This window comes from Cygnus olor, chromosome 24, assembly GCF_009769625.2.
Source record: "Cygnus olor isolate bCygOlo1 chromosome 24, bCygOlo1.pri.v2, whole genome shotgun sequence".
Classification (NCBI taxonomy): domain Eukaryota; kingdom Metazoa; phylum Chordata; class Aves; order Anseriformes; family Anatidae; genus Cygnus; species Cygnus olor.
In genome coordinates, this window is record NC_049192.1 from 5,523,976 (window position 1) to 5,538,939 (window position 14,964).

Genomic DNA, 14,964 nt, shown 5'->3' on the forward strand with positions numbered 1-14,964 from the left:
TTTCAAAATGCTTGAGCAAGCTGTGGGAGAAACTCCAGCAAGCTCCTAGAGCAATTCCCTCTTTCTTCTCCCTTTTCACTGCAGTTCAGCCTCATCTCATTTGTGACACAGCTGAGCTTGTCTCACATCAGTCGCAGTCAACCCAGGACAGTATATATTTGGGCATAAGCCACGAAGATTTAGTTAACAAACACATTGCACCTTGTACTGCATACTGAAAAGATCTGGCTGAAATGTCCATTTTCTAAAGCTTTTGTTTCATTTCTACTCTATTTGCTAACAGTACAGGAAAAAGGTTGCACATCCTTACAGAGAGAGAGGAAGCATGGCTACGGTACCACCAGCAGTTCGATTGTTCACTGCTGCTTTGCCTTTTGTCCAAAAATACAGCCACATAAAAGGCTTTGCAAGAACAACCAGAAAACAAATCCTGAAGCTGACAGAGCATGTTCCAAGGCCAGCATCCCACCTGCCCCATGGCAGTGTTACTACTGATTTACTGATTGCTAAGGAGGCAGCAGATGCAGCTAACAGAGGGTTGCAAAGACTTCTCCAGACAGTTCCAGCAGCTTTGCATGGCCCTGTAAAGCCTTGAGTACCCTCTACAGATCCCTGCAAGTAATACACAAAAAAAATGCTTCTGCCACCAATTAGCTTACCACATGATACTCTTAAAGATAACTTCTTGGGAGCCTTCTCTGGGGCAAAGCAAAGAGAAAGATGACAAATGCCACAGAAAAGTTTCCAAAGTTTTTTTTCTTGACAATAAGCTCGCCCTTCAGCTAAGTGCAACGTTCTGACAAACCAAGGCTTACAGACAGAAGCATTCAACTGCCAGAAAGCATAGGGATGCAACGCTGGGTGAAAGTCAGGCATGAAGAAGGGACCACTTGCCATGCTGTATGGTGATGTGGGTAACGGTGGCTTATCTGTACCGCCCTGTGTTGATAGTGGCTGATGAGAGAGAAGCTCAGCTCTATCACAAGCAGAAGAGGTACCTGCCTGCTCTGATCAGTGTGGGAGATGGTTTTAGAGATTTCTCCAAGCTGAGGAACTGGCAGCCTGCTGCAAAATCATGACGATGGAGATAAGTTACCCATCTTTCTAAGGCAAGCAGAGACAAGCACACACAGCTACGTACAGGCCTGACTCCTGCTGCTTTCAGACCAGCTCCTTCCGATTCCTTATTCATGGACTCTCGATCTGAAGATCTGCCACTGGCAAGGCTGTCCAGGGAGTGGCAGGAGGTTGCATTGTATAAAGCTTCATAGGGGCTCTCCTCTTCAGGGTTCACATCAAAATCTATGATCAGTTCTGTCACTGCCTTCTCCACATCACCTGGGAGAGGAAGAGGAAAAAAAGAGCATCACTGGGGGCTTCTGGCCTCTGAAGGTCAGCCCTTGCAGGAGGAAGCGCCAGTGACCGCTGGGTTGCACGGAAGCCTACCCTGAGGTATCCGACACACGGGATCAGTGGCTGGAACAAGTGCTGCTTGGGCAGTCTTCTCCGCAGCTTTGGCACTTTTCCTCCCAATTGTGTAATCTGCAACGAGGTAGGGCAACAAAATCAGTTTATGGCAATCTAGCTGCATGTCCACCCTGGCATACGGTACTTTCTCCCCTGTGGATGGACGGCCAACTGTCAGCTCATTAAGCCTCCAAAAAATAACCAAAGTGCATTACTGAACCTCGCGGCTCAGATCCCAACATAGAAACAGATGACCCCTTTAATCACAAGGTTAAGAACGATTCTTTGAACTTTTACAGACTTACTAATCAGAAAGCTGCAAAGCTCCTGGAGGGACACGGCTTCGAGGAGCAGATTGCTCTGTTACAGACACCAGCTACGTGGCTAAACGGGGCTGCAGCCTGCGGCCGTAAGGCAGCAGAGAAGCCGGTTCTGGCTGTGGTCCCCTAACCACGGGCAAAGTCAGAAGCACTGAGCTTATGTGATTGAAGTCAGACGACATCTCACGCAGCTCACTTAGAGGAACAAACTATCAGCAGTTACCTGCAATAAGTTCAGTTTTAGAGCCCATCTTTGTCTTCAGTTTCAGAACAGAGATAATACCTACCAGCCTCACAGGCAGAGCTTAATTAAAAGTCTGCAAAGTGCTTTGAACCTGTAAAGTTCTCAAACGCTAACCACGAGTAATATATACCAGTTGCATATGCTTCTGATCTTTCTCTCCACAGCTGAGAGGAAATTGAGACAGTGTAATTACAAGGTAGGAATTTAGCTAAGATGCCACATTTCGTTGCCTAATTTGGACAGATACAATGGGCCAAGCTCCTTTATAAATAAGTAATCAAGGCCTTTTCTGTAAATCTCATCTGCAAAATCCGTGCCCAAGCTTCACAATGAAGTGAGGAGTAGGACACAGGACCAGTGGGTGACTATTTGCCTGCACAGGCACATAAAGGAGAGTTACACATAAAGGAGAGTTAATCCAAGACCATATCTAAAGCTATTACTTTGCTTTCTGCAAGCAGATTTAGACTATCCTTAATTTTAATTCACTTATTATAAAGTGAGTTAAACAAAGCTCAATTAAGCCCATTTAAGTTGTAAAAGTGATGCTGCACTCTTTCAACAAAGGAGCTAATCCCCGCTAAAATCCACCCCTGGAAGTCCTCCTGCAGCCCCCTGCTCTGGAGACCATTCACCTGAGCATCATTTCTTCCAACACCCTCATGATTCTCACCAAGGGACCCAGCCTGAAGCTCCGTTGCTTTCAGCACTTTCCAGGACTAGAGAACCCAATTCTTTACTTGCACAGGCACAATTAGCCCCCCAAACTCTTCCCTCCTGCCCACACACAGAGGAACACTGCTTACCTTCAATGAGAGCTGCTATGTGTTGACTTTTCTGAGAAGGAAGCTCCCTCACGATATCCAGAGCTGTCAGGCCTCTGTTATCCTTTATGTTCACATCAATACCTACGGTAGTAGATAAAGAGCAGGCAGAAATCAAGAACATTTTCAAACCATGCACAAATTCCTGTTTTAATCAAGTCACAGCTTATACACGCGATCATCACCGTGTGGAGCTAAAAACCACTCTGTAGAGGCAGACTTGAAGGCAAACACCAAGGGATGACCTCTCCTGTAACCCCCTCTGAGGAACAACACTTTAAGAGCTGGTTGGAGAGAAGTGCTGTCACTAAAGAGGGGTTTCCTCAAGTGCTAGGTGAAGGAATCACCGCATTACTGCTTCAGAAGGGGATCATTCTCTCACCTGCAGCCAGCAATATTTGTACCACATCTGTCTTGCCAAACAAAGCAGCTTCGTGCAAAGCACTGCCTTTTTCAGTCTGCAAATTAAATGAAAAACAGCATGAAACTAGCCAGTGGGGAATGGTGATGGAGGAACGTTTCAGAAGGTTACAGAAGCAATAAATATACTGCCCCAAACACAAAGGGAGGGCGCCAGTATCTACAACCGATGACAAACTACCAATATCATTACAGCGCCAAGAATTTGGAATGGAAAATGGGAACTGTCTCCTCCCAGAGTCAGACACCAAGAAAGGGCTTTCCACAGCTCAGCAAAAGGTCTTGTGCTGACAAGGAAAGGCAAGACCACCGTGTAGAATCTGGTGCTGTGGAACAGCGCATTTACAAGTGCCTTGATGGGAAGAGAAACAGTTTGCCTCCATCGCTACCAAGAGCTCACGATTTCACGAGGCAGAACAGCGTAGACAAAAGAGCTTTTTTCTCCCTCCCTATGCATCCGTGGCTCTTTGTCCGAGCAAGCATTAAGCATGCACTGCACCAGAATCCCTCAGCTTCTCAGAGGGACCAGGAGCTCAACAAACAGCCCAGAGGAACCCAAAGCCATCGCTCATCTTCCAGAAGTGATCCCCTGCGGGAGGACAGGCAGGTGGAGCTCTCCCTGCTGCAACTCCACGAGTTCTCCATCCCCCAGCGATCAGAGCAGCCCCTCACACGCAGCCCCACCAAATACCTGATAGTTGCTATCCATGCCAGCATCCAGGAGGACGTGGACCACCGTTTTGTGACCGTTCCTGGCTGCCAAGTGCAGCGGAGTGTGTTTCTTAGTGTTGCAGCTTAAAAGATTGGGGTGAGCGTTCAAGAGCATCTTCACGACTTCCAGCCTCCCGTAGAGCGCGGCCAGGTCCAGGGGCGTCTCGAACTTGTTGTTGCGCATGGTGGGGTCGGTCAGCTCCTCCAGCAGCACCTTCACCACCTCCGTGTGGCCGTACTGCGCGGCGCAGTGCAGCGCCGTCTCGTTGTCGTTGTTCTGGGGGGGGGGGGGGGGGGGGGAGAAACACCAGCGCGTCACAACGGGGAGAGCGGAGCCGCTCCGTGCCTCCCTCTAACCATTGAAGTTTAAATGCAAAAAATAAGACAAAAAAGCAGCCGGGAAGCAGAGAGCCCGGTTTGATACAGCTCGGAGCGGTGTTTCCACCATGTCACTAGTCACTGACCAGCCAGACATCCCCTGGTGAGCAAATCAACCGACCCACCCAGTAAAAGCCTGGAGAAAGCTTCAAAAAACATTCCGGGCAATGAGCTTTACCCAGATATGAGAAATCTGCTCTATGGGAAACAGGTACTGTAAATGGAGCAGCCTGTTTTCAAAGCATTGAGGTCAAAAGCAAGAGACCACGCTGAAGTTTAAGGGGTTGTGGAGCTGTATCTGGGTTCCCATTAATTCTTCTAGCGCTTGGGGAAAGCCGACTTGTTATTAGCCGGCAGCATCCCGTACTTGAGGGTGCCACAAAAATAAGGTAGGATTCATGCTGCAGTTTGTGTGTCACATATCGCAATCTGCCATAGCTTGATCGCCATCATTTCGGATTTAAACTTCAATTGTTTCGATCCTACTCATCCTGATCACAACACGCATTCCACCTCTGCAATTCTGAGGCTTGCAAGCAAGCTGGCCGCGTTAGAGAAAGGGTGCTGAATGCGTGCAGTTTGTGCATTAGGTAACAAACAGCGCAATCAGATCGCTCCAGCAGCAAGCCCTTGTAGGCAAGGTCTCAGGTCAACTGGAGGGAAGGAAGGAACGTCCAAGCACAGCGTGAAAGCCTCCACAGCGAGAGCCAGATCCAGTTAATACATGCAGCATTTGGCAGGTTAAAATCAGCAATGCAAAGGATTCAAAGACGAGCAACCTAACGTTTCATTTCCAGGCACAAAATAGGAACTCTGCCAGATTTCAGAGTCTTTCCTTCAAATTTAAGTCCATAGCAAATTTCTAGGTTTACTACTGCGTACTGTACACTGAGGGAATTTCAGTTTAAGGACTTTGGATAGAAACACTTATCTAATTATTTGACCTCCCCCAAAATTCAACAGCTTTAGCTAAAAGAACTGCAGTAGAATTTGTCATTTTAAGAACAGTTCGCATTAAAAAAACAACAAGCTGTCTCGTCAGAGTTCGGAGGACTATTTGAGAATCTGAATTGACCAAATATCTTCACTGACGCTTTGAGAGCAAATGCACTTTTTTAAATACCAGCTTGTAAGAGCAGTCAATATTTTGCACCAGTTCACAAACATGCTACAAAGCTTGCTCTGTTGTTCTTTAATCCTATTAACGTGTTAAGTCATTCGAGGGATTACAGGAGTCATGCATGCAAACTCCTACTTGTTTTTATCTGCTATTTGACTGCATCATTTTTCAACCACATGAAAAGCACAAGGGGAGCGAGACATACTGGGGAGGCTGCAACTTGTGTGAAAGCAAAAGCCAAGGAGGCAGCAAGCAGCACCAGCCACGTGCAGAAGGCGGTGCAGAGTATTTCAGAAGGTAAGGAAAGCACGGCGTCGCTGTTAGCGCAGGAGGGCAGAGTCAAACAACAGGCTCTATACTTGGAGTGGCAGAGGCAGCCATGGTGGAGGAACGCACATACAAGTGGACAGAAGTTACTGGAGAATAAAGAAGTCTGCACATAAAATACACATACGGAGTGAGAAGGGGAGAGAACAGAGAACTACAGAGATCACACCTATCACCCCTAAGCTGCTGGTCTCGAGGCATTTGAAAGGTTGGCAAATTGCATTGGTTGTATTTGACAGGGAAGGGAACCCATGCATCGGTGAGCCCAGACCACAGGCAGACCAGGGCCATCGGTGGGCCCCGTAACACGAGGGAGGCTCATGGCCCATTTCTGCAGGAAGAGCAGATAACCCCAGCCCTTCTGGAGCAGCGGGTGCCTGCGTGGAAGGAACGCACCCCAGAGCCCTGGCTCCACCAGCGCTGCCCATCCCTCACCTTCCCTGCCACCCAGGCCATAACCCTCAAGGTTGCTTTGAGGCACACGGCGACCCCAAACACCTGCCTAATGGCTCAGGAATAGGAACACAACTTCCTTTGATAATATAGCTGTTAAAGAGTTCCCCCATGTGTTCTGCAATTCAGTCTCGTTTTGTTTAAGCTACGCGTGGCTCTGGCACTCTGGATGAAATCCCCAGACTCTCCTCCTGTAACAGACCACCAGGCAGTAACCTACTTTGAACCATCACAGCAAGTCCTTCCCCATCACGGGCTGGGTACCGGGAGCTCCTGCTATTGCACGGGTCTGTGTTGCCTCTATTTTGGGAGTGTTTTGAGCAGCCCAAAATACCAAAACCATTCCAGGCAAGGGAGACTGCCTGCCTTCCCCGTATCACCTCTCCAGGCACAAACCAGAGCGGAGCCTGAACAACGAGCACAACACCCCGATGTATGTATTTATCTGAGATGGAAAAAGAAAATTCCTTCCCAGCAGCCAGAAGGCACACGGGTTCAAATTGCAAAACTTCTTAGAAAAACAGAGCGCTCAATAGGACCCAGGGGCTGCATTCTTGCAGGAATCCCAGCACCCGCCTCATTCACAGCTGGGAGCAAGAAGCTGGGCCTCATCCGATGCCCGCCTACAGACCACAAAACGGGAACAGCAGCAGAAATGCCTCCGCTTTCAGATGGGTCCCATCCCATTTTGCAAGCCCTGGTAACTAGATACCACACACCACAGCCCTTATGCTCATCGCACGCTGCAGCGGAGCATCCACAGCTCATGAAAGCAGGTCTGTCCGCGCTCCTGCTCCTAACTCACTGTAGGAGGGCTTTGATCAAAGAAAGGCAGATATTATTTAAAATACATGGGAAACTCTTCTAATTTCCTAACCAGCAAAGGTTGGAACGCTCCCATAAGCTGCCAAGGGAGACTATGGCACTGCCACTCTGAGGCTTTTAAGAAAGCGTTGAACAAACACCAGCCAGAAATGTTTTAGGCAGCCTTGATCCTGCCTCGGGGCGTGGAAGAGGTTGTGTGACCCCTTCAGTCCCGCCTAACCCACTTCTGAGGCTTCCTCGTAGGGTTTGTGTCAGTGCACACATTTGCCTCCTCCATTCCTGCAGGTGCCCCGCAATGCCGAGCGCTGCAGAAAAACGAGCCCCATATGTCCAACAAGCTCTCGGGAGCTCTGCGGGTGGGTGCGCTGCCCATTTTCATTTGCAGGCTCCAGATGGTAGGCTTCCACTTTTCTCAGCAGACCAGTTAGATTTATGGCACTTTAAACCCAATCTGCATGAATCATTTGCTTCCAATTAAAAAAGACAAAGGTAGTTTGTGCGGTGCAGTTTATTTCTCCTTGAGCTCTGTGACAGCTTCCGCCTCTTTGGCTCTGCTCAGCTGCTTGGTTCCTTCATACAAATTAAATAGCATGATCTGAGGTAGCAGGAGTCAATGGAGCAAAGTTGCAGCTCCACCTCTAACTTCGCTTCTATCATTTGCTTTTCAGAAGTCCTTCAGGCCCATAACAGGCATCAGAGAGACCATTTAAATAAAAGACATTGAAAAGGAAGGGGCACAAAAAGAAGCTGTTACTTCCCTGCGGCTTTTAGGAGAACAAGACGCTTCTGGCTCTCTTTTAGGTCTTCCTGACCAGGATATCAATTTAATCTATATCCAGACATATATAAATGCTTTTCCCCCTCTTCTAAATATCCCAAGATGTTTGGGAAGATGAAACGCTTTGATTCAATCATTTCTAAATGAAATCCCATCCTGCAGGGGAGCTGAGAAGCTGGAAGCACCAGCTAAGCCAGGACTCCCACGCTTTGAACTTGGACGTTTTCTGGTTCTCCCACCTGCAGCCATGCTGTGGAGAAAACATCCAGGGTTGCATGGGTATGGCTCCACGTGCTCTTCAAACATGATCAGAAACCAGCGGTAAGCTGGTCAGAGTTTATGATGGACCCACCAGTTAGTGTATAAGCCATCTCTCCTTAAAACCAAGGCTCTGATTTCAAAAAACACTAGCCTTGCTCTCCAGAGTACTACAGCCATCCTGAACACTGTCCTGCAAGTTCAAAATGCACTTCTCAAAGGAAGAAAAGAATACTTTGTAAACATCAGTCCACAAAAGGCTAGCTCAATTTGGCCTTAACATTCTTTCCTCATTCAACAATCTAATGCTAGCGTGTAAGATTTTACTCCCTTATTGACAACCGAGAGCTCCCCTTCAGCCAGCTGAACCACTCAGCTACGATACGTTTCCACAAAAGACATTTGTTGCCACAAAATTCCCAGCTGGATTCCTGTCAAAATCATAGATAAGGATGAGTTTCATGTAAATATGTTTGCACTTGAAGAGGTATGCGCTAGAGTATTTCCTGAAATAGAAGTCTGCAAAAACAACTCCCAGCGGTTAGCAACCTCAGGAATTTTGAGTGTGTTTTTAAGGTACTGCAGATGAAGCAGAGTGAAAGTTTCAGCTAAACTTTGAGACACAAATCTGTCACGGATGGCTGAGTCTAAAATAATTGGCTGGAAGCAATCGTGGCATGGTGGCTGAGAGCAGAAGCATCCCATGATAAATCAGCAGACGATTATGCCATCCCTGGCCTGCCGCTTCGCTATAAATAAAAATGAAAAATGGTGAGCGTCTGAGAAAATACCACCATCTACGCACTGGTAGACAGAACAAGTGACCCCAGGAACTTTCTTATCTGCTTCCTCAATTGCTCAGCCTCAGTGCATCAGAAGTGCTGATGCCATGCCTTTTTGTAGCTCAGGAACAACTAAAAGCAAGAGAGGAGCAAAACAGGCAAGAAAACAGGAACAGAAGACTAGGGCTGAAGGGTCAGACGACACAACAGACTTCACACCAAAAGAGACTTGATGCAGTAAGCAGGACATGAAGGACTTGGGAAGGGAGGTATAAGTGTTACTGCCTTCCCTTCTCCCCGCCACCACTGAAAGAATTAACCGTCCATTCAAACAGCAAATACAGCATTATGCATTTTGTAGGAGAAAAGGCATGAAGATTCACTCCAAACAGCCCACAGAGAAAACGCATCCATGTTTAAGCAGGAAAAAAAATTCCTTCTCTTTGCATTTATCAGCAACATTAGCACATGAAACAATACCTAAAGCATTTTAATTGAAATAACATTACCTTTTGGAAGTCATCCAGCCAAATCAAGCAAACTGACCATCACCGTGAGTCCTACAAGGCTAAGCAATGAAGGAGCCCCCAGGAAAGTAAGGAAAAGCTTCCCTTAAATTATGTTTCTATAACTGCTTTGAAGAGAAAAACCCAGAGTAAATAAATGTTTGCATTTTACTTTTCCCCAAGCAGCTGCAAACTGAACAGGTATTATTGCAACTGGATGACATTGCACCTGGAAGCACGCGAGTGCAGCTTGGAGTAATGATGCAGTGAAATGCTGTCAGCAAAGTACACACCTTGGCATTGATATATGGGTCAAAGGGGCCGTACTTTTTGAGTTCTTTGATCTCAAGAGCATTCTACAAAAAGGAAGAGGAAAAAGAACAAAAATGTGATAATGAAATGGGTGAGATATAGCAACAAAGCAATGGGTGACTCCCAAGGGGTGGAAGTGACAGAACACAGCATCTTGTTCCAGTCAAAGCTATTAACAGCAGAAGCCATTCCAGCAGCTGATTCCTGTAACCTGAACCACTGCGCATTTCATTTACAAGACTCCAGACTCAAGCAGCACAGGCTACTCGACTGACTTTTATCATTTAAAAGGGTTCCTACTAAACAAACATTAACGAAACATTACCTGGAAGGGTTACACTAAGCTTTTAATCTTTTGCAAAGGTTTCCCATACACCTGTCCTGCTCCAACAGCAGAGCAGTTTGCACTCATGGCCCTCAGTCAATTCTTATCAGATTGATTGTAAACAGTTTACTGCACTTCTCAAATCCATTTAAACAGACTGAATGCCTGCAGCTGTGCCCAAATACATTACTAAGCACAGCTCCAAGCTGGAAAGCTATCAACAAAGACAGTAAAACACACACTATTAGTAATTCCTGCTCAATTGAGGAGTGGTAGCGATTAGCATTACCACTATATTTTTCAATTCATGATGCTTCAGAAGCAACCATTTAGCCTCGGAACAGTCTGGTGCCTCAAGTTAGCTGCCTTACACTGCGGAACAGAACACTTAGGCGTGAAAACTCTGGTCCCCGCAAAGTGCGGCTGGAAGCAGAATTGGGACTCCTAAACCCAACTCCGTGAAGGGGGAGTTTGCTCCTCGGCTTCTGAAAAAGTATACATAGCAGATCAAAATTAAACAGCAGAAACTCGCAGCTCCCAGATGTTCACTTCAACTTTGACAGATTCTGCGAACCTCGAGCCATGAGTATCTGACCTACTTGTGAACTAACTCCTGAATGGATACACATTTTTAGCCTTGTGGTACTAAGGCAGAAGCTTATTTTGGTTTACTTGCCTCCACCTGGATGAAAACCTGAGTGGTTAGGAGCTGATTCATGGGACAGGACATATCCCTCCCTGAGGGTGGGGACAACCCAGGGCCACTGTAGCTTTAATCATCTGATTTGAGCCTGTTACTGATTTCTGCCCTAGACACAGGGAAAAACCATAAACTAAACTCTGCTCAGCTGGCCTCATTCAGTCAACCAATTCACTTATCCAAAGTCTTAAGCAAAATAATTATTTGGGACTTCCCGCAGTAGCATGTCAGAAGTTCCCCTGGAATTATGAGATACCTGCTGACTGCCACAGGGAAGTTATAAGTTGTTTTTCTTGCCTGATTGAGAAAAAAATCATTAAGATTAAGCTAGGGATTTATGTGGGGTGAGGTAGAGCTAAAATTATCTTATGACTTACAAATTAGTTAACTGGAGCAAGTGCTACAGGCAAGCCAGGAGAGTAGCTAAGAGAGCATGGCCAAACAAAGACTAAACAAAGCTGCTTCGATTAGTTCCCAAAAGAAGGGAGCCAATGTATCCTTTGACAGCACTAGAAATCTTCTCAGTTATCCAGCAACTGAAAGGAAAAACTGTGTTAGTTTTAGAAGCCCAGTACGAAAGCAGGAGAACACTTCCTAGGTGCTGAGGGGTTCTCTTAAGATACATTTACAGCTCTCTGTATAGAAAAACTTGTATACCTCCCTAGGATTCAACCACTAACTCAGACCTGGAGGTATTGCTTTAGGCAGCGCCCTCCTTATCCCACCAGCAATTAACTTTATAACAACTGCTGCTAGTTTGGGAGGGTCAGGAGTCAGCTGAAGTAGTCTCTTTCCATTCGAGGGAAATGGTTCAACGGAGCGTTAGAGAAAAACACGCAGACCTGCTCATTCACTTTAGTGTGCGACGGTCCCTGGTGGATGAGGAGCTTCACTATGTCTGCATCTCCTTTCCAAGCTGCCAGGTGAAGAGGGTAGCAGCCTTTACAGTCTGCTACATTGGTGAGCGCATCGTTCCTCAGCAGAACTTCCACCACATCCCTGCAAGAAAAGGAGACTCGAGTCCATAAGACATGCAGTCCTCGTCTCACAGCTTACATTCCCCAGTAAGACTACTGTAAAAAAAAATTCATCTGAACAGATGTATTTCAGAGATCCTCTTGAAATGTGATCTTAAAGCATTCCTATTAAATGCTGCCCAAGGAAAGAAATTAACGACTACTGAGTCCAGGGAAGATCTCTGCTACCTTCATACTAAGGGAGCTGAACAGGCACTGAAGTCATCCACAAGCCACTCTGGTGAAAAGTAAGTTGCACCAGCACAATGAAGACAAAAAAAGATTTTAACTCTATTCAATTTCTCAGTACCTCAGGTAGCAGTGAACAAAACAAGATTTACCACACTGAAGACCAGAGTTATTTAAAAATGTAATAACACACAAAAGCAAATTTTAGGTGGTGCAGGCACAGCAACACATTGGACACCAGACAGACTGCAGAGGACTGTTACTGGAGAAGCCATCGTTAATATCTCATTATAACTTATCCAAATTGTTTACAAATAAAAGGGTGGTTGAAAACCTCAGCGTTCTGCCAAATTTTAAAAAAGCTGTATATTCACACCGTGCAGCAGCGAAAGCCTCTATAGCTTTGCTGCACTGGTGTTCACTTCTCGTCCTGAAGATGGTGTAGTGTTGCACCGTTGCCACGTTTCAGAGGGAACAGCATTAGATGGGTGAGTGAATTACACAAACCGTAGCTTGTAAAGCACCTAGAGACCCCTGTGACCAAAGGCATTATAAGATGACTCACTTATGACCATTCAAAGCAGCATGGTGCAGGGGAGTGTATCCAGTACTGTCAACGCAGTTCACATTTGGCCCTCTCCAGATGCTGCAAGACAGAAAACGTACAGGGAACACTTAGGCATACACCAAACAAACGGACAGCTGGCAACTTTCAGCAGACTCCTCGCGCCGAGCTGGTTATCTGGAAGCAAACTGGTGGCTGCTGGACAGCTGTGGTTAAGAGCAGTAACGCAGAGAACAGACCGCACAGCGCTGCGTCCAGCAGGGGGGTTAGCGTCACAGAGCACACAGCACGATCACCGCTCGATGCTTCATCAGACCGAGTTTTTAAAATCAGAGCTCCCATGTTCCCCTGCTTCCAGGCATCTTTCAGCCACACGTGCTTACCAAAAAGCATCTTCAGCGGAAGATGTGTCTATTAAAGTTGACCACAAGAGAAGTAAGCCATCAACCCAACCCCAAATCACACCCCTCCAAAGGATCGTGATGGATTTGGGAAAGCCTATACGAAAAAGTAGGTGGTCTCGGAGCTTCTGCGAACACTTCCCTCCCTTGTTCAGAAGTCGAACACCAAGGATTTCAGGATTAACCTGCCCTCTAATCCCTCCCCGGTGTCCTATTTAAAACAGTGCAGAAACAGGCGTGCAAGAAGCTGGCTCTGCTCTCGACCTTGCTGCCGAAGGAGTTGGGTTCTGCTGGAACCAGGTCAGGCACCGCTCACCAGCGCGGCTGTCCTCTTCCAGAAAGGGCACACGAACCCAACCCATCACATTCTTCAAAGCCAACAAACCCGTCCTCAACATCCTCCTCCCCATCACAACCCATCGTTCCCTGTGTGCCAGACTGTTTCAAACTTCAAACTTAATACTTCCAAGAGTTATATAGGATTTATTATAAGCCTAGACAACCCTTCTTTACCTAAAGGTGTACACTTCACTCCTTTATTTTGTTTTGAAACTCGGGGTAGAAGTTAACAGCACCCACTAAACCCCAATTTAATTGGTTTTAAATAAAGTTAACTGTTGCTTTCTCCCCCCCCCATGAAGTAGGCCTTCCCTGATCACTTCGTTTCCTCCCCAGCACGTAATCACCACGACTCACTGTATGATAGAGGCACGCTGAGCAGTTACTGGGTTTTCTAAAATAACAGTCATTACCAGAGGGCTCCCAGCCAGAAAAACGGTACGCCACAGCGTATAAAAGCAGCAGGAAAAGCACCAAACCAACAGAGATCCTGTGCAGACCAAATTCAGAAGTAAACTAAGCAGCACACTTACTCTCCAACACGTTTCAGGTGGGATTCACGAGCACCCTGTGAAATGGAAATTAAATGGAAAGTCTCTCCCCGCCACGCAACGCCTGATCCAGCAGACCACTATAAAGGGCTCTGGAGTCCTGAGACAGCCCCGAGCTCCACTGGAGGAGCTAAGGGGAAACTTTATCCAAGGGAACAGGGAAGTAAGCCACAAAATCCAATTTGCAAAGGATCAGGAGGTTTATCCAGGGGCACTCCTGCCCCGCTCACCGCTCTGAGCTTCAGAAGCGAACAGCAAGTCCCCGTATGCACGCAGTGCATTCCAAGTGCCACGAGCATCATCTGCAGGACGATGGCTTGAACTATGTCCTGGAGACGTGAGACACCAAGAACTATAGGATGGAGTCCAGGAAATGCCTTACCCCATCCAGCTGCACAGTCCTAAGTACGAAGGGGACCCGAGTCATTCGCAGTCCCTGGTTTACTCTTGGCAGTGGGCTCATGCTGTGCGGTGGCCCAAACAACTTATTGCTGGATTTAAAGTGGCAATTAATGGTTAAAGCTAGTGCCAGAAGCCTTGTGTATAGTCTGGAGCAGTTATAAATACTGCACACACCCCCGCACACACTGCTAACCTGACCAAGGCCAGAGGGTCTGACCATCTCACATGCTGAACAGAGCTGGATTCCGATGCTGAGCTCCAAAACCTACAGAGCACACGTACAAAGAGTCAGCACCATTTAAACTTCAGCTGAAAGGAATATTTATGAAGTAAGGAAAACCAAGATTAGCAGTGTAAGCAGCATCAACCACGTCACTTGCTCAAAGGGACCCATCCAGTGGAGAGCAAGAATGGGAAGCGGAGCCCACAGAAGCCATCTCCCACCACAGCACAGCCTCCTTGCAAGGAGAAACACTTCCCTAAAACCTCCTTAGACATTTTCTGGTTAATGTTTTAGAGCACTCAAAAAACTCAAAACTCCCTCCAAAGGAAGAGAAAAGTTGGAGTCCACAATGGAGCAGGTTCAATGCTGAGCTCCGGGTACGGGAGCAATCTACTGCTGGGATGTGAAGATATTTTTAAAAGAGCTGTTGTATCCTTCCCTTCCACCCCACCCTTACCCGGTCTTGGAAATACAGAAAGCTTTTATCAAAGAAAGGTCAAATCACCCAGAAGTTCAGTTGGAAAGGAT

The 14,964-nt window shown here is 46.8% G+C and overlaps 1 protein-coding gene across 16 annotated transcripts in view; it reads right to left on the reverse strand.

The window, feature by feature from the left end:
• ANKS1A (ankyrin repeat and sterile alpha motif domain containing 1A) overlaps positions 1-14,964 on the reverse strand; it is a 107,018-nt gene that overhangs the window by 67,130 nt on the left and 24,924 nt on the right. For 10 of the 16 annotated variants that reach the window (XM_040535789.1, XM_040535788.1, XM_040535786.1 and 7 more), the window contains exons 2-9: positions 12,521-12,601; positions 11,593-11,749; positions 9,707-9,769; positions 3,967-4,263; positions 3,238-3,313; positions 2,838-2,939; positions 1,447-1,542; positions 1,142-1,338 (exon numbers count right to left, since the gene is read on the reverse strand). In XM_040535789.1, the coding sequence (XP_040391723.1) occupies positions 1,142-1,338; positions 1,447-1,542; positions 2,838-2,939; positions 3,238-3,313; positions 3,967-4,263; positions 9,707-9,769; positions 11,593-11,749; positions 12,521-12,601 (1,069 nt within the window). The remainder of the gene's footprint in view (positions 1-1,141; positions 1,339-1,446; positions 1,543-2,837; positions 2,940-3,237; positions 3,314-3,966; positions 4,264-9,706; positions 9,770-11,592; positions 11,750-12,520; positions 12,602-14,964) is intronic. The other 6 variants (XM_040535804.1, XM_040535790.1, XM_040535800.1 and 3 more) reach the window with 3 other exon arrangements.